This window comes from Notolepis coatsorum (assembly GCF_963971535.1).
Source record: "Notolepis coatsorum genome assembly, chromosome: 5".
In the NCBI taxonomy this organism is placed as follows: Eukaryota; Metazoa; Chordata; class Actinopteri; order Aulopiformes; family Paralepididae; genus Notolepis; species Notolepis coatsorum.
The window spans coordinates 192,654,069-192,681,296 of record NC_140169.1 but is presented as its reverse complement, the minus strand read 5'-3'; the positions used below and the strand labels follow the sequence as shown (position 1 = coordinate 192,681,296).

Here is a 27,228-nt window from a genome sequence, read left to right as displayed (position 1 = left end):
TACACATACTATCGATAATCTAGCGTTTATTTGAAAACGATTCATAAATCAGCCGAAAAATGACAATGTGTTTTGTGTATTCCACTAAACGGCTATTATCGCGGAATTTCTCTGAAATTACTAGAACTCTCAGAAACTATACTCGTATTCAAAACGGTATAAAACGGAAATGTACCAATAAAAAAACAATCCGTTTCGTACATGTTGACTGCAAGCAAGTCATTGATAAGCGAAGGGTGTTTTAGACCCATAGCCATAATTTAAGATATAGTTTAAGCGTTGGCAAATATCCCCGACCTCCCATTGACAAATGCGCTGGCACGGAAGGGGTTATCTGGGCATAGGGGCGTGGCTCTCAATGTGTTAAATAAAAAAATAGGCTATGTTGTGCACATTTAGTGTGATGGTCCTGGATGCGCCTGCTTTTGGCAGTCGTTTTATGCGGGGAGAGATTGTGGACAACGCAACACGCAGGTCCTGTCAACTGTACTTTACATATTATCCAAACGAGGACCACATAACGTTATTTCGCTGTACATCAACTCAACGCAGCTGTCAACTGTACTTTCATAACGCCATAACGTTATTTCGCTGTACATTAACACAACGCAGCTGTCAACTGTACTTTGTAACGTTATGTTATTTCGGGGCATTCATAACGTTATTTCGCGCGACTGTACATTGTAGCCCAGCTGTCAACTGTACATTGTAACGTGCAACTGTACTTTGTAACGTTAACACAACGCAGCTGATTGATTGATTGATTGAAAAGTTTATTAACAGATTGCAGAATGGGTACAGTACAGTACAGCTCAAAACATACAATTACCAAAGTAAACAAACCCTGGTCACACAATACAGCAATTACAATTAAAACTCATAGTTACATGTTGTCTAGTCAATGTAGTCCTTGTATCAAGCAGTCAATCAACCAGTCTCCTTAATTTCTTATTGTTTCTGGTGGTGGAGACTATACTCTGTGGTTTACATTTGGATCACTGATTGGGCCTTTGCTGCATAATTAAAATAATTGAAGACACACATTACTTTGAAGGTCACTTTTTATTAATTCAGTACACTCACCAGAGGTCTGAACAGGGGAGACTGTTATAGCAAAATCAATTGTATAAATCTCAGATTAGCCTATTTTATAACCCCTCAACCTCAAACATTCCATTTGAACAACCTTTGAAATTCACATATTTGACATTCACATAGAGTATTTTCGCAATAAAACATACCCCATAATACGCCCATGAACAATAGAAACATGTACCGGATGGTCTCACCCATTCAGTTTAATGTTGCCATTACAACACCACAGCTGTTCCCTGTTTGGTAATGGTAAACACCTCAAATGCCCCACAAAGTCTGCTTCGTTCACCATCTACATACATCCGTTTCATCCACCATCATGTCTGACTGCAACACGGCTGTGGCATAATATCCATTCATGTCGATGGACGTACTGGTGAATAGCAGTAGCAGTGATCGCCTGCTGCGTCCATCGCATATATATATATACCGTATTAGCGCTTTAATATGGCGTGTTCTGTGATTAATGTGATTGACATGTTGAATGGGGGTCTGAACCAAGCGAGGACCTCATGCGCATGCGCGGCGAGCACCTGGGCGAAGGAAAAGGAAATACGCATTACTTACCGGCGAATGGGGAAGAATGCGGAAGCGCTCTTGCACTCTTCGGCTGGGATTAATATAGACGCGGCCTGGGCTACAATTTTTAATTTTTTTTTTATTCAACCTGCTTTATTGTAACATGCAACGTAAGAAAACTGACTCGATCTGCTTTGCACTGCTTACTATTTTTAACGAGGCTAGTATTATTATTATTATCATTATTGTTTTGCAACAAGATAGGCTACATAGAACATAAATAGCCTATGGCGGCTGGGTGGCGCAGCGGACATTGCGCTCGTCACCAACGCAAGAGACACCGGGTTCGACTCCGGCTGTCGGCGTTGCCTCCGGCTTGGGCCAGCCGTCATACTAACTCAATTGGCAGAGTTAGCGGGTGGAAGTCGATGGGTGGTAATCTGGATGTTGTGGACAGCGACTCCTACAGGTCGGTTGGGGACGCCTGCACAGCAGAGAGAGGAAATGGCGGGGGTAGTGTGAGCCTCCCACACGTTACACCTCGCCAATGAGAGTCCGCGCTGGCAGGTGAAAAGATGTGACAGGCTGCCTCCTCGTATATCGGAGGGGACACGTGATGCAAGGCTTCTATCCTCCCTACAACCGGCCAGTGGGGGGCATATGCGAGCAACGTTCAAGACAGGGGAGGGAAGAATTGGCACAGTGGAATTGGGATGGGAGAAAAAGAGGAGAAAAAGTGGATAAAAAAAAAAATAACATAAATAGCCTGTCTCAGACTGACATACATGGTCCCGATTTATTTGTTCTTGTTGAGGAAAACCAGCATATCGATATGGTCGGGTGTCGGACGGGAGTGCAGCCTGGTCACAATCAGTCCAAAAACATTATCTCGGATGGCACTGATGTAGCGGTTATGCAGAGGTACTGGCGTGCCAGCTTGGGGAATCTCCCCGCATTGTCTTTCCACCAGTCAGTCAGTTTTTTATCCAGGGATGGGGAACGGCTTATTTTTTTTTATTTTTAACCATTTTTTTTAGCGTTTATCGCTTTTCTGGTCAAGCATGACCGACAGCTGTAGGGTGAAATGGGAGAGAGAGCAGGGGGAGACACTCGGCAAATGACGGCGAGTCCGGGAATCGAACTCGGAGTCAACCAGATCCGTGACGCAGCACGGAGTCCCGCGACGCAGCGCGGTAACATGGTGTGCCACTGGAGCACCCCGGGAACGGCTTCTTTTAACTGTTACGCGAGGTGGTCTGCCGTATGCCGACCCAGCAAGCTTCTAGTTAGCAACACCGCAGTGGTGACTCGCCAGTCCTCTGTGATGTAGTGGCAAGTGACGGTAACATAGCTTTTCGGTCGTCAGGGCAGTCCAGCTGTTTGTCATCATTGCAACCTTGCGAGCAACTCTGAATCAGTGTACCTCTTCTCGATGCACAAGGTGATTTTGCCTCATGATGGGATATGGTACGCTGGCTCAAGCAGATGCATCATTTGCCGCAATCCTTCGCCGTCAACCATAACAATCATGTTGTTTTTGATAAATGCTCAGACAGATTTTTTCGGCCCGTTGTGGGTCACAGCTCAGAATCATGCTTTAGCCTGCTTAATTTTGCAAGTTGCCGTCACTTGTTTTTTTCCCCTTCGCTTATTTTCCAGACACAGTTAGTTGCCTCCTCGTCAAAGTTATAGACGGACAACATTGTAACATATCATTGTTTGATAGTAGATCAAGTAAATGTCACGTGTTAGAGTAAATCCTTAACGATCAATCAATCGATCTTCAATTAATTGTTAACATTTTACATACACACACATACATACCGGTACATACATACATACATACATACATACATACATACATACATACATACATACATACATACATACATACATACATACATACATACATACATACATACATACATACATACATACATACATACATACATACATACATAAACCAATAACTTTTATGTATATTTTTACATAAAAAACTTGGAACTTCTTTCCATCATTCTCTCTCTCACCCTGCCTCACTTTGCCACTTACCTCACCCTGCCTCACTTTGCCACTTATCACACACTAACACACTATCTCTCTCTCTCTCTCTCCACACTGACACACACACACGCACTTTTTTTTTTGATCCACTTTTTCTCCCATTTTCTATTTTTCTCCCATCCCAATTTTCATATCGTCCAATTCAACCCTCCCCTGTCTTCGAACGTTGTTTCTTGCCTCCCACAAGCCGGCTGCAATGTGGACTAAGTCATACATAGCACGAGTCCCCTCCGATACTCGAGGTAACAGCCGTCGCATCTTTTCACCTGCGCGGCTCGATCTTTCAGCGTCGGGGGTCTGGGCTTTGGAGGGGCCCCGCCCCCGTCGCTTCTTGATTCTACTGCGCAGGCGCACCAACCGACCTGTAGGAGTCGCTGTCCACAACGCCCGATCCCCACCCTTCAGTTTCCCTCCCCGTAATACGGCCAATGTGTATTACTGTGGACGACCAGCTAAACTGAAAGCAATGTGGAGAGCGGGGCTCGAACAGGAAGCATCCTGTTCGAGCCTAGTCTCCAGCATTCGTTGCGAGCGCCTTGCGCCACATAGCCGCCCACACACACGCACTCTTTATCTCTCTCTCCTAACACACTCCATCTCTTTCTCTCTACACTAACACACACACTCTATATCTCTCTCTCCACACTAACACACACACTCTATCTCTCCTAACACACTCCATCTCTCTCTCTCTCTCTCTCTCTCTCTCTTTCTCTCACCACACTAACACACTCCCTCTCGTCCTCCAGACTGCGAATGGTGTGACGTCTCATGACGAGGAGGAGATTAATGAGCTTCAGGAAGATGATAGAGAGCTGTTCTCAGACCAGCTGGCCAGTATCGGCACACTGGGACGGGTGGCTGCTGACCACTGTATACCTCTACTTACCAGGTACAACTACACACACACCACTGTATACCTCTACCTACCAGGTACAACCACACACACACCACTGTATACCTCTACCTACCAGGTACAACCACACACACACCACTGTATACCTCTACCTACCAGGTACAACCACACACACACCACTGTATACCTCTACCTACCAGGTACAACCACACACACACCACTGTATACCTCTACCTACCAGGTACAACCACACACACACACCACTGTATACCTCTACCTACCAGGTACAACCACACACACACCACTGTATACCTCTACCTACCAGGTACAACCACACACACACCACTGTATCAGGGTTTCCGTTAGAATTTTTTTTTGCAGGTCTGAGTGTCCGGTAGATTTCACTCTACCGGACAAATGGGATAAATTCCGGTCAGAGTTTATTGAGCTTAAAAACAATTGATAGGCCTATATAAAGAATGACATCCTCAAGGCATTTATAATATTTTAACTTAAAACTAGGCTACTTTTGCGTATACAGTCATTAATATATTCCAAATAAAATAAGTCCCTCGAGACTTCGTGCTGCTGCCGACTTGAGGTGTCTGTGGGCTGTCTGCCCGACATTAATAAACAGCAGTCTGTTATAATCACATTTTTATGAGCTAACGAATTCCGTTATATTGAACATTTGTATTAATTATATCAAGCGAAGAACTGAGAAATTTGGCAGAGAGAGACGGCAACATTATCGTGGGTTTGCGTGATGTATATCTCCACCTCCCAACGACTTGGTGCTGGTCATAATGTCCGGTGAAAATAATTCCCTCTAAGCACAATTTGATTATTTGAATTGTATTAAAATAGGCTAAAATTAAATAGCCTATGCGATGAACGATTCATTACATTTGTTTAATCGTTGCTTCACCAAGCAGCCGGTCTAATAATGAAAAAGCTGTTGTCAGCGCGAGCTTGCTGCTGCTAGATTTGCAAGAAGCATCCAGCTGCAGACCCGCAGAGCAGCTGTGTTTCCAGGTCCGGTCTGGGGACCGCACTGTGTACTGCACTGTGCCAGCAAAGCTGGTGGGTTCTGTGGGTCTGCAGCTGCATGCTTTTCGCAAATCTAGCAGCAAGCTCTCGCTGACACAGCGTCGTCATTATTAGACCGGCTGCTTGGTGAAGCAACGATAACAAATGTAATGATTGTTTCGTTCATCGCATAGGCTATTTAATTTTAGCCTATTTGAATACAATTCAAATAATCAAATTGTGCTTAGAGGGAATTATTTTCACCGGACATTATGACCGGAGAGATTAAATATGTCGGACTTCAACAGATTTTGCCGGTCAAATACCGGTAATTACCGGCTAACGGAAACGCTGCACTGTATACCTCTACCTACCAGGTACAACCACACACACACACACACCACTGTATACCTCTACCTACCAGGTACAACCACACACACACACACCACTGTATACCTCTACCTACCAGGTACAACCACACACACACCACTGTATACCTCTACCTACCAGGTACAACCACACACACACCACTGTATACCTCTACCTACCAGGTACAACCACACACACACCACTGTATACCTCTACCTACCAGGTACAACCACACACACACCACTGTATACCTCTACCTACCAGGTACAACCACACACACACCACTGTATTAGGGATGTGCATCTCCATCACGAGGCCGATGCGATGCGCATCTCGATACGGTGCCAACGATACGATACATTAACGATACATTTGAAGCACCGGGCGATGCAATGCGATACAATTCACCCCCTGTTGAGATACGATACGATTCGATACGATTTGATTCAACATAATGCGATTCGAGGCGATACGATGCGATTCAACACGATGCAAAATAATGATACAATTTTATGGTATGACAGAGGATTTGGTTGTATTCCTTATATGCAGCTTATATTATTATTAAAAATAAAATAATCTACTGTAAGACAATTTATATAAAAACTCTTGGGTGCCTAAGAAGACCTTTGCATAAACTGTCTTTTCTATCCACTTTAGCTAAAAACACACACACAATGTACTACTGTGAGACAATAATAATCATACACAAAGGGATAATGGCTTATAGCAGACTTAAATGATTTTATAATATTTCAGATAATGAAATTAAATGTTTATCATCAACTATCCAATTAGTATTTATATTGTAACGTTTGGCCACGTTAAATCATTGGAGAGAGAGAGAGAGAGAGAGAGAGAGAGAGAGAGAGAGAGGAGAGAGAGAGAGAGAGAGAGCCCCCGTCTGAGTCGCGTAGTTGATGATGTCACACACTAGGATCGGATGTCAACAGAACACACACGGAGCCAGCCTGGATAGCCTGCTGCATGAAGCGATATAAAGAAACCAATAGCCAATAAATGTGAAGTTATCTTTGAACCTGTTGTCAAGCGTCTTCAATATACCCCCCCCCCCCCTCCTCACTAATGGAACTGGTGTTGCGTTAGTTAGACACTGTAGTTTAGTTTAGCGTTAGCTGAGCCAGAGGAAGCCCAATTCTATTCATGTCCTCGACTTCCACTGTTTGTTGTTGTTAACTGTGACGCGGCTCTCGCCTTCTGTATTAGTAGTATAGTATCAGCTGTGTGCAGTCACAGTGCACTGCTGACAGAAGTGGATGAGAGGAAATTATATTAATGCATCGGTTTTGACCGACGCAAAGACGCTACAACAAGATGCATCGCAAGTTCAACCTGAGTTCTAGCCGGTGCGCACGTATTCCACCGGTGCACGCGCATCGTGAACGTGTATGCCGGCGCACCGATGCAAATCGATGAATCGTCACATCACTACACTGTATACCTCTACCTACCAGGTACAACCACACACACACCACTGTATACCTCTACCTACCAGGTACAACCACACACACACCACTGTATACCTCTACCTACCAGGTACAACCACACACACACCACTGTATACCTCTACTTACCAGGTACAACCACACACACCACTGTATACCTCTACCTACCAGGCACAACCACACACACACACACCACTGTATACCTCTACCTACCAGGTACAACCACACACACACACACACACACACACACAACACTGTATACCTCTACCTACCAGGTACAACCACACACACACACACACACACACACACACACACACACACACACACACACACACACACACACCACTGTATACCTCTACCGACCAGGTACAACCACACACACACACACACACACACACACACACACACACACCACTGTATACCTCTACCTACCAGGTACAACCACACACACACACACACCACTGTATACCTCTACCTACCAGGTACAACCACACACACACACACACCTACACACACACACCTACACACCTACACACACACACACACACACACACACACACACACACACACACACACACACACGCACACACACACACACACCACTGTATACCTCTACCTACCAGGTACAACCACACACACACACACACACACACACACACACACACACACACACACACACACACACACACACACACACACACACACCACTGTATACCTCTACCTACCAGGTACAACCACACACACACACCTACACACACAGCACTGTATACCTCTACCTACCAGGTACAACCACACACACACACACACCACTGTATACCTCTACCTACCAGGTACAACCACACACACACACACACACACACACACACACACACACACACCACTGTATACCTCTACTTACCAGGTACAACCACACACACACACACACCACTGTATACCTCTACCTACCAGGTACAACCACACACACACACACCTACACACACACACACACACCACTGTATACCTCTACCTACCAGGTACAACCACACACACACACACACACATACACACCACTGTATACCTCTACCTACCAGGTACAACTACACACACACTAGGGCTGCACGATTTTGGGAAATAATCTAATTGCGATTATTCTGACAGATATTGCGATTGCGATTTGCGATGCGATTATAACATATTTAAAAAATGTTTTACAAGAAGCATGTTGCTGCTTTCTGTAGTCGGGTCCCAACTGCAAAATTACTGTATTACCCTGTATTATACACTTTTACTATCATGTAGACTATTCTGCTTTGTGTTTACATGTGATGTATTGCATACATGCACATTTATTATGTTCTTGTGTGATGTATCACACATTTTATTGCTGTGTGATGTATTGCAAATGTTATTGCTGTCATCTTGGCCAGGTCTACCTTGCAAAGGAGATCTTGTATCTCAATGGGACTTCCTGGTTAAAAAAAAAAAAAAAAACGTTTTTTTTTTTTTTTTTTTTTTTAATTGCAGGCTTGGCGATTTGATAATTGCATCATTCCAAATCGCGATTTTGATTAAAAAACGATTAATCGTGCAGCCCTAACACACACACACCTACACACACACACACACACCTCTGTATACCTCTACCTACCAGGTACAACCACACACACACACACACACACACACACACACACACACACACACACACACACACACACACACACCACTGTATACCTCTACCTACCAGGTACAACCACACACACACACCTACACACACACACACCACTGTATACCTCTACCTACCAGGTACAACCACACACACACACCACTGTATACCTCTACCTACCAGGTACAACCACACACACAGACACACACACACACACACACACCACTGTATACCTCTACTTACCAGGTACAACCACACACACACACACACACACACACACACACACACCACTGTATACCTCTACCTACCAGGTACAACCACACACACACACACACACACACCACTGTATACCTCTACCTACCAGGTACAACCACACACACACACACACACACACCACTGTATACCTCTACCTACCAGGTACAACCACACACACACACACACACCACTGTATAACTCTACCTACCAGGTACAACCACACACACACACACACACACACACACACACACAAACACACCACTGTATACCTCTACCTACCAGGTACAACCACACACACACACACACACCACTGTATACCTCTACCTACCAGGTGTCACATAGTAATGTCTAATGACAATATAAAATATAAGCTGAAGCGGGCTGTATGTGAAAACCAGCCCCTTCAGTAGTGCACTACGCACGGTCCCGAGCAGATAAGAAGTAAACACAAGGCGTTGTTCCAAATAGTAAATTATATTTATTATACAGGGTAGGGATTTAAACCTCCACTGTTCCCAAAGGAGAAATGATATTTATTATCGTGGGGCTTGAAACCCACGGTTCAAACCAAGGGCAAAGGGTAATGGAGCACAAACAGGAAATATACAAATAAGACAAACAAACATTTAAGCAAAGGTAAACACTGGGAACCACCCAGCACTAAAACACTATATATATATATATCCCTTGATGGAGGGAGATGGCGCAGAGGCCAATAATATATACTATAATAATCCCACCTGTTAGGGAAGCACACAACAGTGGAAGACAAGACCAACACAATAATATTGCCCACACACAGTGGTTAATGGCTTTGACAATTTAGGCTACAAAAGTATCCACTCAATAGTGGCAAACTAGCGGCCACCTCCACACTCCACTCTGGTCGGTGGCAGTGATTCAATGAGGCGCCCCGATGTGTGTCACTTCCCACTCCTTTAACCACCCATCTCCACTGCCTGCCTGAAGATGCACCAATCAGGTGCAACCAATCCAATCAGGGAGATGAGTGGCATCTGCGGAAACAGAAACAGGCGATTAGGAGATGACACAACACCACACAAGAGAACAACACAAATAATATATTACCCTGATGCTACATGGTGTTAAAATATATGGCAATAATGATAATGCACAACCCACGTACGTAACACCTCCCCCCATAGAAACGAACCCACCGGGTGAGCAAAACATTATTGCCTATACAACCAACATCAGAGTAGTACCCCCAGACCTACCCTCTGGACAAGGCATCGGCCACAACATTGTCCACCCCCTTTTTGTGACGGATGACAATGTTGTAGCCCTGCACCAGCAAGGCCCAACGCATCAACCTCTGGTTGTGATTGTACATGTGAGCCAAGAACACCAGGGGATTGTGGTCCGTGTAGACCAACACCGGAATAGTGCTGGAACCCACGTACACCTCAAAGTGCTGGAGAGCGAGGAGCATCGCCAGCGTCTCCTTCTCGATGGTCGAGTAGTTCAACTGATGTAGCTTGAACTTCACAGAGAAGTAGCAAACCGGATGATGCACCTCGCCCTCTCCCGCCTGCAACAGCACAGCTCCAGCCCCAGCAGCACTCGCGTCGACCTCCAGCTGAAAGGGCAACGCAAAGTCAGGGGCTGCCAGAACAGGAGCACTGCATAGGAGAGATTTAGCAGCCTCGAAGGCGCACTGACACTCCTCGGACCACACAAAAGGTACAATAGGACTACACAAAGAAGTGAGGGGAGCCACCACCACAGAAAAATTCCTACAAAAACACAGGTAATACCCTGCCATCCCCAGGAAACGCCGTAGCTCGCGCCTCGTGGAAGGAGCCGGATACGCCAGGATCGCTGTCACCTTAGCGTCCACCGGGCGGACCTGTCCGTGACCCACCTGCTTCCCCAAGTACGTCACCGTGGCTTTCCCAAACTCACACTTGGCGAGGTTCAGAGTCAACGAAGCCCCCGCCAAGCGTGCAAAAACCCCCCGTAAGTTAGCGATGTGCTCCCCCCAAGTATCGGAGTACACCACCACATCGTCCAAATAGACGTTACACCTAGACACACCCCCCAACACCATGTGCATCAAACGTTGGAACATGGCCGGTGCGTTCCTCATTCCGAAGGCCATAACGGTGTACTGCAAAAAATTGTCTGGTGTAACGAACGCCGAAATATCAGATGCTCGCTCTGTCAGGGGAACTTGCCAGTACCCCTTCAAGAGATCGAGTTTCGTAATAAATACAGCGGGACCAATACTGTCAATGCAGTCATCCATTCTGGGCAACGGGAATGAGTCAGGCACCGTCACCGCGTTCACCTTCCTGTAATCAGTGCAGAACCGGGGAGACCCATCAGCCTTAGGAGCTAAAAGGCAAGGAGAGCTCCAGGGACTACGGCTATCCGTAGACATCCCATTATCCAACAGATACTCAGCCTCCTTCCTCATCACCTCCCTCTTCGCCACCGGACACCGATATGCGTGTTGTTTAATGGGGGTCGCACCCCCACATCAATATCGTGCTCCAGGACGGTCGTTCTGGAAGGCACATCAGACAACAACACAGGATAGGATAACAACAGTTGACGTACATCATCACTCTGTGACTCGGGCAAATACAACAGATGGGCAGTGACCTCACTCATGAACTCCGAGTTAGTCAAACGCCCCGTCTGCTGACCCTCGGACAACGCCTTCAAATCGTCGTCCGGCAGAGGATTAACACATGTCAACAAAACAGCTGGAACAGCTCCTGGGCTGCCAGACTGCACCTCCTGCTCACTCTCACCAGCACGGGTGAGATATTTCTTAAACATGTTAATATGACACAACCGTGTCTTCCTGCGCCTCTCGGGCGTACATATAACATAATTGGTGTCTGATACTTTCCTCTCCACCTTATAGGGCCCTGCAAACCGGGCAGAGAGAGCTGACCCAGGCATGGGCAGCAAAACCAGCACTTCATCGCCAGCCTCGAACTGCCGCCCCACCGCCTTCTTGTCAAACCTCACCTTCATCTCCCCCTGGGCAGAGGCGAGGGCCTCCCTAGCCAACGAGGACGCACAGCGGAGACGCTCCTTGCACCGGGAGACAAAATCAAACACAGTCGATTTAGGAGAAGAACCAGACAACATCTTCTCTTTGAGCAGTTTCAATGGACCACGCACACTGTGACCAAACACTAGCTCTGCTGGGCTAAACCCAAGTGACTCCTGTTTAGCATCCCGAATAGCAAACAGTACAAATGGCACCCCCTCGTCCCAACCACAACCCGTATCAACACAGAACTTTTTTAGCATCGCCTTCAGCGTCTGGTGCCAGCGCTCCAGCGCCCCCTGCGATTCAGGATGGTACGCGCTAGACACCGTGTGACTGATACCCAAAGCCTGTAATGATTGATTAAAGGTCTTAGACATGAAATTCGAGCCTTGATCACTTTGCACGGTTTTTGGTAAACCGTAAGTTGCGAAAAACTTGTTTAATGCCTTGGTAATTGCTGGGGCAGTAATTTTCCTCAGAGGTATTGCCTCTGGGAAACGGGTGGCAAGACACATAATAGTCAACATGTATTGGTGACCTGCCTTTGTCTTAGGCAGGGGGCCAACACAGTCAATGATCACATGTTCAAAAGGTTCCCCTATCGCTGGAATGGGGTGCAGGGGAGCTAAAGGAACCCCCTGATTTGGCTTCCCCACAATTTGACATGTACTACAAGTACTACAAAATGTTACCACATCGGCCTTCAGACCGGGCCAAAAGAAATTTTGCAGTATTCTGTCATAAGTCTTTGAAATACCCAGATGACCAGACCAAATATGTTCATGTGCTAACATCAAAACGTGATGTCTACACTCCACTGGTAATACAACCTGGTGCACTACATTCCAGGCAACCCCACACTCTAAGCCTGTCACACCTGGCCTAGCTACCCAAGTACGCATCAATACCCCTTCCTCTATTAAGAAGGTGTGTTTCCTACTATCAGTAGTGCTGGCTACTGCCGCAAAACAACTTGTTAGGGAGGAATCATTTTTCTGAGCGTCAATCAACGCTTGACGCGTTAGAGGCAACGGCATGTCGGAAAACTGGGGATTTACCAGTTTCCCCTGAACGCTACTCACACCCCTTTTCATCTCGCCACTAGACGGCCACCTGTCCTCAGCGAGAGCCTCGCCACAGATGGAGTCACGCAGCGTCACCGCCTGCTCTCGTTGTCTCTCCTGAGCCCTAGTCACAGCACAGATAGGAAAAACATTTGGGTGACTTTTAATCAACGCATCGCACAGAAACTCAGACACTGGGGCGTCCACCATCTCCAGAAATGGAATTACCTTCCCCCCAGCTATATCATTCCCCATGATAAAATCAATTCCGGCTACCGGAAAAGATGAACGAACCGCCACGGAAAAACAACCTGTGACCAGTTCTGATCTCACGTGTATCATATGTAACGGAGCGGGTGTAAAGCCCATTTCTATTCCGCGCACAATAGCACTTGATTTACAAGACGACTCCTCATTTAACGGCAATACATCCGCCAGAATAAAGGACTGCGAACCACCTGTATCACGAAGAATCCTCACCTCGCGTTGGTCACAGACTTTACCCGACAGTGACACAAAACCAGAAAATATAAAAGGTTCAAAACAACTGTCTGGTTTCTCCTGCTCTGGGCGTGAGACAGTGCTAATCAACCCCACCCCCTTTGGTTTCTGAGCTGGCCTTTTAGTATCCTGCCGATCGCGATCGCGTAATGCATGACAGTCCGCCATCAAATGACCTGGCCTCTTACAATAATGACATTGTCTCCTGTCAGACGGAGGCGAGCGTGGCCGATACGCTTGCTCGCCATTTCCCCGAAATGGTAATTCCCGAGAGGGAAACGCACCGCCTTTAACATACGCAGTGTCGTTACGCACAGAAGCATGTTTGTGCGTCAACGCCAATTCATCCGCCAAAACCGCAGCGTCTTGGAGAGTAGACACTTTCTGTTCATTCAGATACAGCTCGGTTCGTTCGGGCATACAGAGTTTAAATTGTTCCATGAGTACCAACTCGCTCATGGCTGCAAGATCCTGCACCTTACTCGCCGCGCACCATCGTTCAAAAAGATTCCTCTGCTCACGGGAGAAATCTGTATTCGTCTGAGAAGGGGATTTTCTGAGCAAGCGAAAACGCTGTCTATATGCTTCGGGAACCAACTCATACACACGTAAAACAGCATTCGTCACTCGCTCATAATCTTGACTGTCGTCCATAGTTAATGACGCAAACGCTGTACTGGCTTTGCCAGTGAGCCTGGTCTGAAGTAAAATCACCCACATATCCTCCGGCCAATGCAGAGCATGTGCAATCCGCTCAAAAGCAGAAAAATAAGCCTCTACCTCCGACTCTCGGAACATGGGCACCAGAGAAACGTGCTGGCCGATACTAAAGTGCAGCGGCACGGTGGTGTAGTGGTTAACACTGTCGCCTCACAGCAAGAAGGTCCAGGGTTCGATTCCCGCTTGGGGACCAGGTTTCCATGATGCCAGTTACCCAGGTGGGGTATCTCCCAGGCCTTTCTGTGTGGAGTTTGCATGTTCTCCCCGTGCTCGCAAGGGTTTCCCCCCCTGATAAGATAAACCCAATGGAAAAACATGCACAACAATAGATCGCTAACGCTGTGGCGTCCTTGACGAAGACGGACAGGAGCACTTGGATTGGTCCCCTGGCGCGGCTCACGTTGACGCCTGTCTGCTCCCGGCTGCCCTTGGGGGGGAAGGACGACGGGATGGGTTAATCGCAGATACGAATTGCATGCATGCATGCATCGCATGTGTGCCGATTGATGACCTCGGAGCAGGTCCTAAATTATTATTATTATTATTATTAAAGTGAGCCGGGGAAACTCCAGCTGGAGAGGGGGTAGCACTACCACTACCAGCTCCAGCCTCCAACCTCAGCTTCTCTATGGTCAGTTGGAGTTCCCTGCAGGGCTCCAGACTAACTTTTTTCACCACCGTCCCAGAACCGTCCCGAAATACAATTTTAACCGTCCCAAAGTGAATGTAACCGTCCCAAAAATCAAATGTAGTTTCTTTACTTTGGTTTTGTCGTCTATAGTTGTTATTGCCATAAGAAACACCATTCAGAGAAGGGGAGAATAAATTGATTTAGTCAAAAGGCTCCCATGGTGGAAAGATTTCACAAGAATAATTATGATTAAAAATAAATATAAAAAAAAAGTGTTTAACAAGGTGCTAGTATAGGGATATTTGGTCACGGTGCTGTTATAGTCAACCAATTGGAGCCATGTTGATTATTCTTTCCATAGGAAAATATATTTAAATGTATTTTATTTCGTTTTAGTTTTTTTTGTTATTACAAATGTGTGTTTATGGTTGAAAATGTTAGAGATAAATAAAGATCAAATCAAATCTAACTGAATAAGTTATCCCTCTTCTAACAAGAAAGAAAAACGTAGTTTAGCTTTAAACTACATAATGTCATTGCGTCCAGAGATTCCACCTTTGATAACTAAGTGGAGTACAGTGGAGAAAGCCTAGGTAAGAGAGATTTCCCTCACCTGATAACACGTTTTTATTTTTTGGAGCGAGATTCATTTGGGGTGTGATGCTGCTGCTGCTGCTGCAGCGCAACTGGCTGCAGAGAGGTGGGTAGGACCTTGGTTAGGGCTGGGCGATATGGCCTAAATATGATATCACGATATTTTCTGACCTTTCGGCGATACACATCACAATGTTTTTCTTTTTTACCCCAAACGATTCATTATGAGGCTTACCAAGACAGTATTTGAGTTTGCAAGCTAACATTAAAGACAAAATAAAATACCCATGCATTTAGCATTTTTATATTATATATTAGATTTAGATTATTGGATTATTAGATTATAATATATTGCATATATTTAGCAATGAGATATTATATGATTTAGATATGAAATATGATGAATTGAAAATGAGGGACCCTGATGTAAACAAGACAAAAGTCTTTCTCTGGTCTGCATCCCCTTAACAATTGTATGTATTGAGCTGTACTGTACCCATTCTGCAATATGTTAATAAAGTTTTAAATCAATCAATCAATCAATAGCATTTTAGCATTTTTATGAAACTACTGTATATATTTGTATGTCTCTAAATGTTTTGATGAATTGAAAATGGAGGACCCTTATGTAAAAAAGCCGAAAGTCTTTTTCTGGTCTTCATCCTCCTGTACTGTATTGTACCCATTCTGCAATATGTTAATAAAGTTTTCATTCATTCTGACGGACAACAGAATAATTTTGATTGACAGTCGAGTCTGCCAATTACGTCACACCGCTTGCACCCGCCCTGCTGTTCTTAGCACCAATCGGCAAGCGCCATTAGTTTTTGACTTCCTGAATGTCCGGTGTGCTGACATCAACAAAGCTACTTACATTAGCTCCCCGCAACCGACTAGTAGGAGACTAGTGCACCACAGGATGACTAAATTAGCCATAATGATTTTACCTCAACGAATGTTATAATAAAAGCCTTTCCATACATCTGTCTGATTGAAAACTTTATTAACAGACCGCGGAATGGGCATATCTCAACACAGGCTGAGATATGAACGAGTAACGTGTGGACCAGATTGACGCGACACAATCCTATTGGGTAAAACATCACGATATCCACGATACGTTGAAAAAGTGTATTGTTAATGAACTGTACCCGATATTTATATAATAGTCATATCGCCCAGCCCTAACCTTGGTGTTGCAGCGCGACTGGCTGAGGAGTGGTGGGTAGGAGCTTGATGTTGGATTAGCGTATCGCTGCCTTGGGAGACGGAGATAGACATTGGATTCGGCTAATCATGCAACGTTTAGATTCATCATTTGACAGCAATATATGTGCGCACTGACAGTCGGCTAATTTACATTTCCTGTGAAAAAAAAGAAAAAATCCTCCCCGTCCCGGTTGCGTCCCAAAAAAGATTTCTGTTCGTCCCAAATCAATATTTGATCGTCCCCGGGACGACGGGACATCGTTAGTCTCGAGCCTGGTTCCCTGTCTTTCTCTTCCTTCCTCTCCAGCCTGTCCCTCTCTCTCTCTCCTGTCCCTCTCTGTCCCTCTCTCTCTCTCTCCTCTCTATCTCTCTCTCTCTCCTCTATCTCGTACAGCCTCTCTGTCTCTCTCTCTCTCTTCCCTGTCTCTCACCTCCCTGCGCAAAACCGCTCTCTCCTCCATCTGGAGACGGGCAAAACGCAGGCCAGAGCGCTTATGGCCAGAAGACATGGATTCTTCATCTGAATCGCCCGCGCCCTCACTTTCAGCTCCGGGAATACTACCATTTTTCCTAATAGCACCACCCTCCGGGCTAAGATCACCTAAGGGAGATTTATCGCCAGTGTTTTTAACCTCTTGGTCCACTAACAGTGAGTCACTATGACTTACCACTCCCCGAGCCGTGCCGAACACCTGTTGCTCCACTAACCCAGTTATTACAGCCGCCTTCAAATCAGCCTTGGACTGGGAACTTTGCACAGAAATATTATAATATTTAGCAATAAGGCATAACTCCGCCTTAGTGCAACCGTCCAAATGATCCTCTGACGGATCCACTACAAAGACCTCCAAAACAAACGCCGACGCAGCCATAATATGTCTTTATGTGTGACTATGATACACCACAAAAAATATATAACGTCCTCACTTAGCCAACCATGACCGTGCGCAATAATAATAGACACATTCTGCATTTATACCTCTTAACCAAAACAATCCAACTGACCACATCTACTAAATGAAAACAATAACAAATGTTCCTAACCACTCAACTAGGATCACCTGTGTCACTCTAGCCTATCCCAGCTAAACTACTCCCCTAACGGGATGAGGGCTACACATATCTTCAGTCGCTTACCGATTTCATTGCACGCTCCACCGGAATCACGACTCGTGCCCCCCACCCCCTAGCCAGGCAGGTGACCCCCCTGTTACCTATGTGGTAGAAAAAAGAGATCTGGTTAAGAGCATACACGAATGGTTAATTATTATACAAAAACACGGCATGGATACATAAATACTAATAAACAACGCCACCTTACCTGACACCATCAGCCCCTATGTCAAACGTACACAGAAGACCGGCATTGAGCCCCCATGTCACATAGTAATGTCTAATGACAATATAAAATATAAGCTGAAGCGGGCTGTATGTGAAAACCAGCCCCTTCAGTAGTGCACTACGCACGGTCCCGAGCAGATAAGAAGTAAACACAAGGCGTTGTTCCAAATAGTAAATTATATTTATTATACAGGGTAGGGATTTAAACCTCCACTGTTCCCAAATGTTAGATTCTGATCAAACTGGCCAGTATCACGTCTTCGTCTCTCCATCCAATTCCTCTGCGTTGTGTACTTTTAATGGTCCTGACGTCTCCGATACTGGTAGATAAGATCCTTATCTTCCCCCATTAGTGCAATCCATAAACCATAATACTCCTCCACTTCCGTAAGAATTCGACACTTCGACAACGTGAGATACCTTGTGAGGAAAAGCGTTGTTTTATTTCTCTAAACAGAAACCTCATAATCAGATGTTATCAGATGTTATCAAATTGTATCGTCCTTGAAGAGTCTATTCTAATGATCTTTCGGTGTGTTCAGATTGTCCTTTTGTGATTCAGTCCAATAGTGTTCAGGCCTGTTCGTTAGCCTAAGACCATCCTCGTGGTAGCCGAAGCTACTGATGTCGTGGCATTCTTCCTCCCCCCCCCCCCCCCCCCCCCTCTCTCGTGATGAGAGGAGAGAAGGTCCTCTGTGTGATCTCAGTCCTACTCGCTCTCGGTCAGATTCTAGTCTGCCCTACCCGGAAACACCGTTCGACTTATAGGTCTTCGTCGTAGCAACGACGGCCCCCCGCCCCTCTCCTGGTTGTCATGCGACGTGCTGTCATGACGACTGCTAACCTTTCACACCATTAAACGTTTCATCCACTGTTGCATTAAAGAGGTCACCCCTCTCCTCCTGCTCTGGGCCTACACTCTGTTATCTATGTTCTTACAAGGAATGTAAACATTCGGCTGGCTGCTAAACCTTCTGCAGTGATGGCTACTGCCTCTTCTTCTATCACCGTTTTCTAAAGCGAACCATGCACATTTCATTACCACCGTTTTTAGCTGTGGTCATCTCTCCCCAATCTATACATCACATACATTGAAAAAGCACCGTTTTCTCTCAATCCCCCCTTGATTCTTATCACCCCTTCAGAATCATAAATCATTATTTGGTTTTTCAATTAATTATGCCAAAAATAGCCTGTGGTTGAAGCAAACCAACCTCGTCTCTCGTGCACAAGAAACAAAGACGGCCCACGGTCAACCCAGTGATCCTGCTGCCTGATGTCTGTTTGCGCCCCCCTTCGTGCACAAAGGGAACCGAAACCGACCACCAAAACCAACAACATCCAACGACTCATAACCATTGGAGCCCCCCTGTCTGCTCCCAATAATTATATCCTGTTGTTCTACTGTTCTCAGTTATATCTACCTTCTATATATATATATATATCCTTCTATACATATATCTTATATATGAATCCTCCATTTATATCTCATACTCCTAATCAATGAACACAGGACTTCTCGCTGTTGTCTCGTCTCTCGATCTCCTGCTTGACTCTGAAAGGAAGTCCCTGTTTGTTCATGATTCACCGCCCGTGCTCTGTTGTTTCAAAACGCTCTCTAAACAGCATCTCCGCCGTGAAGGCCCCTCCGATGTCTGCCTCGTTCTCCCCTGGGCAACACCGCCTGCGACCGCTGGACTCCGCCTCGTCGGTCATCTCCGCCCTGTCGGTCATCTCCGCCCTGTCGGTCATCTTGGTTGAGGCTCATCTCCACCGCCGCCGTCTCCTCCCTCTCGTCGTGGATCATCTGTGTACCAGGCTGCTGTGCCTGGCCCCTGCGGCTTCCTCCTCCTCCAGTCTGTCTCCTGGCCATCTCCATCGCTGTCGGTGTCATTCCCCCCTTGAAAGCAGAAACACAACACTGGCAGTCTTTCTGTACACTCGACCCTGTGTTTTCTATTAGTCTACCGTGGCTTTGGGCCTGCAGCTCGTTCTCTATATATTTTTTTTCCCTCTGCAAGCCCCTGCCATGGCCACGCCCTTTCAGACTGTTGGACGGTGTGAGTGTCCTACAGCCCATGGCGCTATTTGTTCTCTATTAGTCCCCCACCTTCTCAACACCCATATCTAATCCTACAGGGCGGTTCCCTGTTTTGTTGTCTTCCGGCGTGACACCAGCAGCTAAACGATACCCACTCGGCGCTCTACGTTTGTCCCACGGTTGACCCCCAGCGCGCGCCAGTTCTTTCTGGTGACGTGTCTCCTCAAGACTCTGCCTATTTATTAGGTGTGAGAAGGCCCCACTGGAGATCGAACTCCCTCTTATTTCATAATTAAACTTATTTAATTAACCTGTATATCGATCTTATTATTATGATAATAACCTACAACCGAGCACACAACATAAGCCCTGTCCCCCTATCTTTTGGCATCCCACGCACTTGGTATCCTCACGCACGGACCCTCTTCCCGCCTCTTTGTGATAACCCAAAAACAGTGCAACAACCAAAAAACCCAGAATCAGTGCCTAAAACTATTTGCATCGCTCTAACATACAACAGAGCAGGTTGGTTCCCTGCTCCTAACTCACATACGTACTCGTACTATCATCTAACATACAACAGAGCTGTCCGTCGCCCTATACCCTACGGGGCTGTCTACCGTCGCCCTGGAGCTGTCACCGTTGCTCTATACCCTACGGGGCTGTCTACCATCGCCCTGGAGCTGTCACCGTCGCTCTATACCCTACGGGGCTGTCTACCATCGCCCTGGAGCTGTCCCGTCGCTCTATACCACACTTTGAGTTCCTTTACAAAGTTCTACATACACCACCGTGTATACACACAAGCAGTTGGTAATCTTGAAAAAATTAAACTCCTTAATTAACTTAAACTCTAAATATTCCCCTATGGGTAATGGAAACTCCCCAGCACTACCCCCCCTCCGCCACTAGGTGGCGACCTACTCCTCCTCCATGGTGTTTTAGTTGACGTGTCACTTCCTGGTTCTTTATCTGTTGTTATCTCCTCGTGGTGCTCACGGCCATTTTGACTCGCTCATAATGGCTACTCTCTCACAAACAAAACGAACGCTGCCCCTCCTTCCAAGGCCTAAAAACACTGCTGTTTTCCTCTCTTTCCTATCCATTATCAGGGGACGCTTTCTCAGACTAATACTCTTGCCTGATCGGACATAATACACACTGGTACAATCTCCTTTCGACTTTCCTTCTGTTATGAAAACAGTCCCGCCATAACAATTTTTCGATCTGATTCAAGCGCCCCCCCCCCCCCTTTCCTCATCTCGCATTTACCCTCCTTAAACCAAAACTGTGCAGCCTGCCTCGTTTGCTTTTCATTCTCTGTAGATAACACCCTCGATTTCCACCATGGCTCTCTGCTCATATTATCACAGCTGGCATTCTCTGTGTCGAACTAGAAATGTTTACGTTTACGGATTCACTATCTGTTCGTTTTTATTTGGCGTTAAAATCAAAACAACCGTGTGCACAGTGAACTCACATTTTTGATCGGAGCGCTGTTTCCCCTACAGCGCTGGTTCGCCTCCTGACCGCTCGACTCGCCGCTCTCTCCCAGGGCTGACCGGCCTTGCTTCGATCATGATTCTCCCACACATTGATGACTGTTGTCCACTGTCGGCCCATTATTGAAAAAGTCTTTATCCGTTGTTCTTATCTCTTGCTTTCTGGCTGTCATCAACAACCAACTGTTCCCGTTGTTTTAATCTCTTGCAAATCCGGGTCACGGCACCATCTGTTAGATTCTGATCAAACTGGCCAGTATCACGTCTTCGTCTCTCCATCCAATTCCTCTGCGTTGTGTACTTTTAATGGTCCTGACGTCTCCGATACTGGTAGATAAGATCCTTATCTTCCCCCATTAGTGCAATCCATAAACCATAATACTCCTCCACTTCCGTAAGAATTCGACACTTCGACAACGTGAGATACCTTGTGAGGAAAAGCGTTGTTTTATTTCTCTAAACAGAAACCTCATAATCAGATGTTATCAGATGTTATCAAATTGTATCGTCCTTGAAGAGTCTATTCTAATGATCTTTCGGTGTGTTCAGATTGTCCTTTTGTGATTCAGTCCAATAGTGTTCAGGCCTGTTCGTTAGCCTAAGACCATCCTCGTGGTAGCCGAAGCTACTGATGTCGTGGCATTCTTCCTCCCCCCCCCCCCCCTCTCTCGTGATGAGAGGAGAGAAGGTCCTCTGTGTGATCTCAGTCCTACTCGCTCTCGGTCAGATTCTAGTCTGCCCTACCCGGAAACACCGTTCGACTTATAGGTCTTCGTCGTAGCAACGACGGCCCCCCGCCCCTCTCCTGGTTGTCATGCGACGTGCTGTCATGACGACTGCTAACCTTTCACACCATTAAACGTTTCATCCACTGTTGCATTAAAGAGGTCACCCCTCTCCTCCTGCTCTGGGCCTACACTCTGTTATCTATGTTCTTACAAGGAATGTAAACATTCGGCTGGCTGCTAAACCTTCTGCAGTGATGGCTACTGCCTCTTCTTCTATCACCGTTTTCTAAAGCGAACCATGCACATTTCATTACCACCGTTTTTAGCTGTGGTCATCTCTCCCCAATCTATACATCACATACATTGAAAAAGCACCGTTTTCTCTCACAAAGGAGAAATGATATTTATTATCGTGGGGCTTGAAACCCACGGTTCAAACCAAGGGCAAAGGGTAATGGAGCACAAACAGGAAATATACAAATAAGACAAACAAACATTTAAGCAAAGGTAAACACTGGGAACCACCCAGCACTAAAACACTATATATATATATCCCTTGATGGAGGGAGATGGCGCAGAGGCCAATAATATATACTATAATAATCCCACCTGTTAGGGAAGCACACAACAGTGGAAGACAAGACCAACACAATAATATTGCCCACACACAGTGGTTAATGGCTTTGACAATTTAGGCTACAAAAGTATCCACTCAATAGTGGCAAACTAGCGGCCACCTCCACACTCCACTCTGGTCGGTGGCAGTGATTCAATGAGGCGCCCCGATGTGTGTCACTTCCCACTCCTTTAACCACTTATCTCCACTGCCTGCCTGAAGATGCACCAATCAGGTGCAACCAATCCAATCAGGGAGATGAGTGGCATCTGCGGAAACAGAAACAGGCGATTAGGAGATGACACAACACCACACAAGAGAACAACACAAATAATATATTACCCTGATGCTACATGGTGTTAAAATTAGTGCTGTCAGGCGATTAAAAAAATGTATCTAATTAATTACAGGATTTGTAATTAATTAATCTAATTAATCGCATAACCATTTTATGCCTGATATTCTATATTCTATAATCATATTTCAAATTGCATGTGTCCAGATGGCAGAATTCAGTACTGTATCTACAAAACCTTCTGTTTAATCATCTTCCATCTATTAATTTGCTTAGATTTTTCAGGTCTGGTCAATTTGAGCATGGTGTTATTCACAGTCAAAGATAAATGTATGTATTGATATTCTCATTTGGTTCATTACAATTGACTCAAAATAAGATTTTCATTCAATCAATCACAGCGCAGATTGATTGATTGAATGAAAATGTTATTAACAGATTGCAGAATGGGTACAATACAGGACGGCTCAATACACACAATTGTTAAGGGGATGCAGACCAGAGAAAGACTTTCGTCTTGTTTACATCAGGGTCCCCCATTTTCAATTCATAATGAATTGTAAGTAAGGGTGCAACTTGCACCGTGCAATCCATTCTTTGTGGATCTAGCCCACAGTATTTCTGACACTGGGAATACATTCCCTGAGATTCATAGATGTCCCTAGAATCAGATACCAAGAACATGCAAATGGACCATATTAAAAGAGTCTGTGAATGTGTATTCTACATTCTCCTGGAATGAATGAGATACAAAAAAAAAAAAAAAAAAAAAATATAAAAAAAAAATGTAATTAATTTTTAGTTAATTTTCATAACGCGATAATTTGCTGTGTAATTAATTAATCTAATTAACGCGATAAACTGACAGCCCTAGTTAAAATATATGGCAATAATGATAATGCACAACCCACGTACGTAACACAGGTACAACCACACACACACACACACCACTGTATACCTCTACCTACCAGGTACAACCACACACACCACTATTGCTATTGTTTAACACTTTAATCGCCGATGACGTGTTTAGACGTCATTCCTAGCCATGCTCATTCTGCCGAAGACGCCGCAACTCGTCTTTGATATCAATAATTCAAAAATCTGTGATCGAAATCATATTTCTCCTCCGGAGCCATGAGATGTACTGGTGAGCTCCACTCAACTGTCTAACGGTTCGAGAGCGCCATCCGGTGGCCAATCGGCAGATCGGCCAAGAGGGAGGGGCGCGCCAAACAGGAAGTGCTCATCCATATGTCGTCCGGGCACTCGCGATCGGTAGCCGGACTCCATCTCAACACACTGGATGATCAATCGCTCGCCCTAACTCAATAAACAAAGTTATTTGGACGTATATAGTATTATACAACCTGGAAATGGTTCATCAGGATCAACATCCCATAATCGAAAACGGTCTACTCCACGCTGATCGTCCAACGGCGCGAGGAACATACGGTAAGATCCAGCGTTATTTTCTAACGTATTCCATATAAACTGCTCTGATGACCATATGACCCACACTAGACGAATGGTATAATGTTGCCCACGGAATTATAAACGCCCCCTCGCCCATCCGGTCAATATCAGATGATACGTAGTAACTTCTAGAACCACGTCCAGTTGAAATGTTTTATCTCGCGCCGATTGCTATCAAACTGTATTTCATCATCAATATAATGCATTTGGAGCTATAAATCAAGTTCTGGAGAAAGCTGCAGAAAACGATAAAAACATACTTATACTTTAGACCATATTTTAGTATGAATATGTGAATGAAAAAGTATATCGTTGCTTCACCCTGAACAATGGATATAGGACATTGAATGGGCCATAATAATGGCAATCTAGCAATAGAATTAAAAAAGTTATAGCCCTGCAAAGAAGGGGAACTTCTCCATAGACAAATAGAGCTGGCTAGGGATGGTAAATTATGAATTTAACCCATGGCGATCAAAGTGTTAACCACGGGTAAAGAAATTTACAAGAAATGTGTTTTTCTTTTAATATATCTTTTATTATCTTTAATTAATTACTTGATGTATTTTTACTCCATGTATTTTCTTTGTCTTTTTTGTGTGAGCAACAAGCACCAAACCAAATTCCTTATACAAGTAAATGTACTAAATGTTTAGTTTATTATTATTCCGTATTGCATTGCGTTTCCTGCATTGACCTTTGCCCTTCGACCCACCCCCCAGTCTACTGGAGGACCGAGTGACGCGGCTCCACGGACAGCTCCAGAGAACCCAACAGCACCTCATGGCCTCTTCTGACCTCGGATCAGTGGACCGGAAGGTCCTGGATGACCTCTACGAAGACATCCATTGGCTCCTACTGGTCTCAGGTCAGCAGCTCATCTGGCTTTCTGTTTTCAACATACATTATAAAGGGTACATTCATTTTTCATTGGGGGAAAAAATAAGTATCTTTAAATACACATTTCTTAGTAAAAACTTATTTTCTACTTTTTACAATCCATTTTGTATGATTTTGCTTGGCTCCAGGGTTTTGATTTAAAGAAGGTATACAGTAGTTAACATGGATATGACTACATTGGGGAGAGTAGACATGACATTCATTACCACCGTGTTGTATATGTATATTATTTATATTAGCCGTGTCATATTGGCATTCATTCAGCTACCTCCTACTGTACTAGCATAAAATGAAACCTCTTAACTGCACTCTGGGGGGGAAGTCCACTTAGCTGGTCTAAATTTAGGCCCGGAGGCTGGTTGGTGATGGTGTATTCATAATATGACTGTAATTTGATTTAAGGAAGGGCAGGCTACCAGTTGGGCAACTTGTTATTGCTGTGTGGTGAATTTGAAGACGCAGGCTCATTGTGTTTTTATAAGTTTCTGGAGTGAAATTACTTTACAACACGTTCCTCTCCACACAGACTATTTTATTAGTGAACAAGAAAAATTAATAAAACTCCACCCAGTTCTGAGGGCACTTAGAAAGAATGAGTAACACAGTACTAGTAGACTGTGAGACCATGACATCTTCTTAGAAAGAACGAGTAACACAGTACTAGTAGACTCTGACTCTGAGACCATGACATCTTCTAAAAGAATGAAATAAAATAACACATTCAATTAGATTAAAATGTATTGTCATTGCACAGCACATGTACAATACAACAAAAATAAGTTTACATCTAACCAGAGGGTTGGTCGACTCTGAAACCATAACAGCTTGCTTGTATCTCCCTGTCCCCTCCCATAGAAGAGACAGGGCGGTTCACTCTGCCTAAAATAGTGTCACGTGGTCTAAATACGGTTTGCGAGGCATTTCCACCCTGCCAAGAAAAATATATGGGGGGGGGGGGTAACTTGATATCTATTGACAAAGGAGAAGGGATTAAAAAATAGTACTGGGACTGCCCACCAGTTAAGATATTCTGGAAAGAAGTGACCCAGCAATTATCAAATCTCTTAACTCTGAATATACCTGTACACCCCTCTGTATTACTGCTGAATGATGTTTTTGAGTGTGCAGCACCTATACAGCTAAAGACATTGGTTTTATCTGGTATCACAGCGGCTAAGAAGCTGATAGCATCACGATGGTTTCAACCTGAAAAAATGTGCCGGAAGGTCTGGATTCTTACATATCTCGATGTGATTTATCTAGAAATATCTACAGCAAGAATTT

The 27,228-nt window shown here is 45.0% G+C and overlaps 1 protein-coding gene across 1 annotated transcript in view; it reads left to right on the top strand.

Annotated features, from left to right (window-relative positions):
- Positions 1–27,228, top strand: part of xpo4 (exportin 4) — a 234,477-nt gene that overhangs the window by 142,976 nt on the left and 64,273 nt on the right. Inside the window, exons 11-12 of the mRNA XM_084314483.1 lie at positions 4,428–4,570; positions 25,767–25,912. Coding sequence (XP_084170609.1) covers positions 4,428–4,570; positions 25,767–25,912 — 289 coding nt within the window. The remainder of the gene's footprint in view (positions 1–4,427; positions 4,571–25,766; positions 25,913–27,228) is intronic.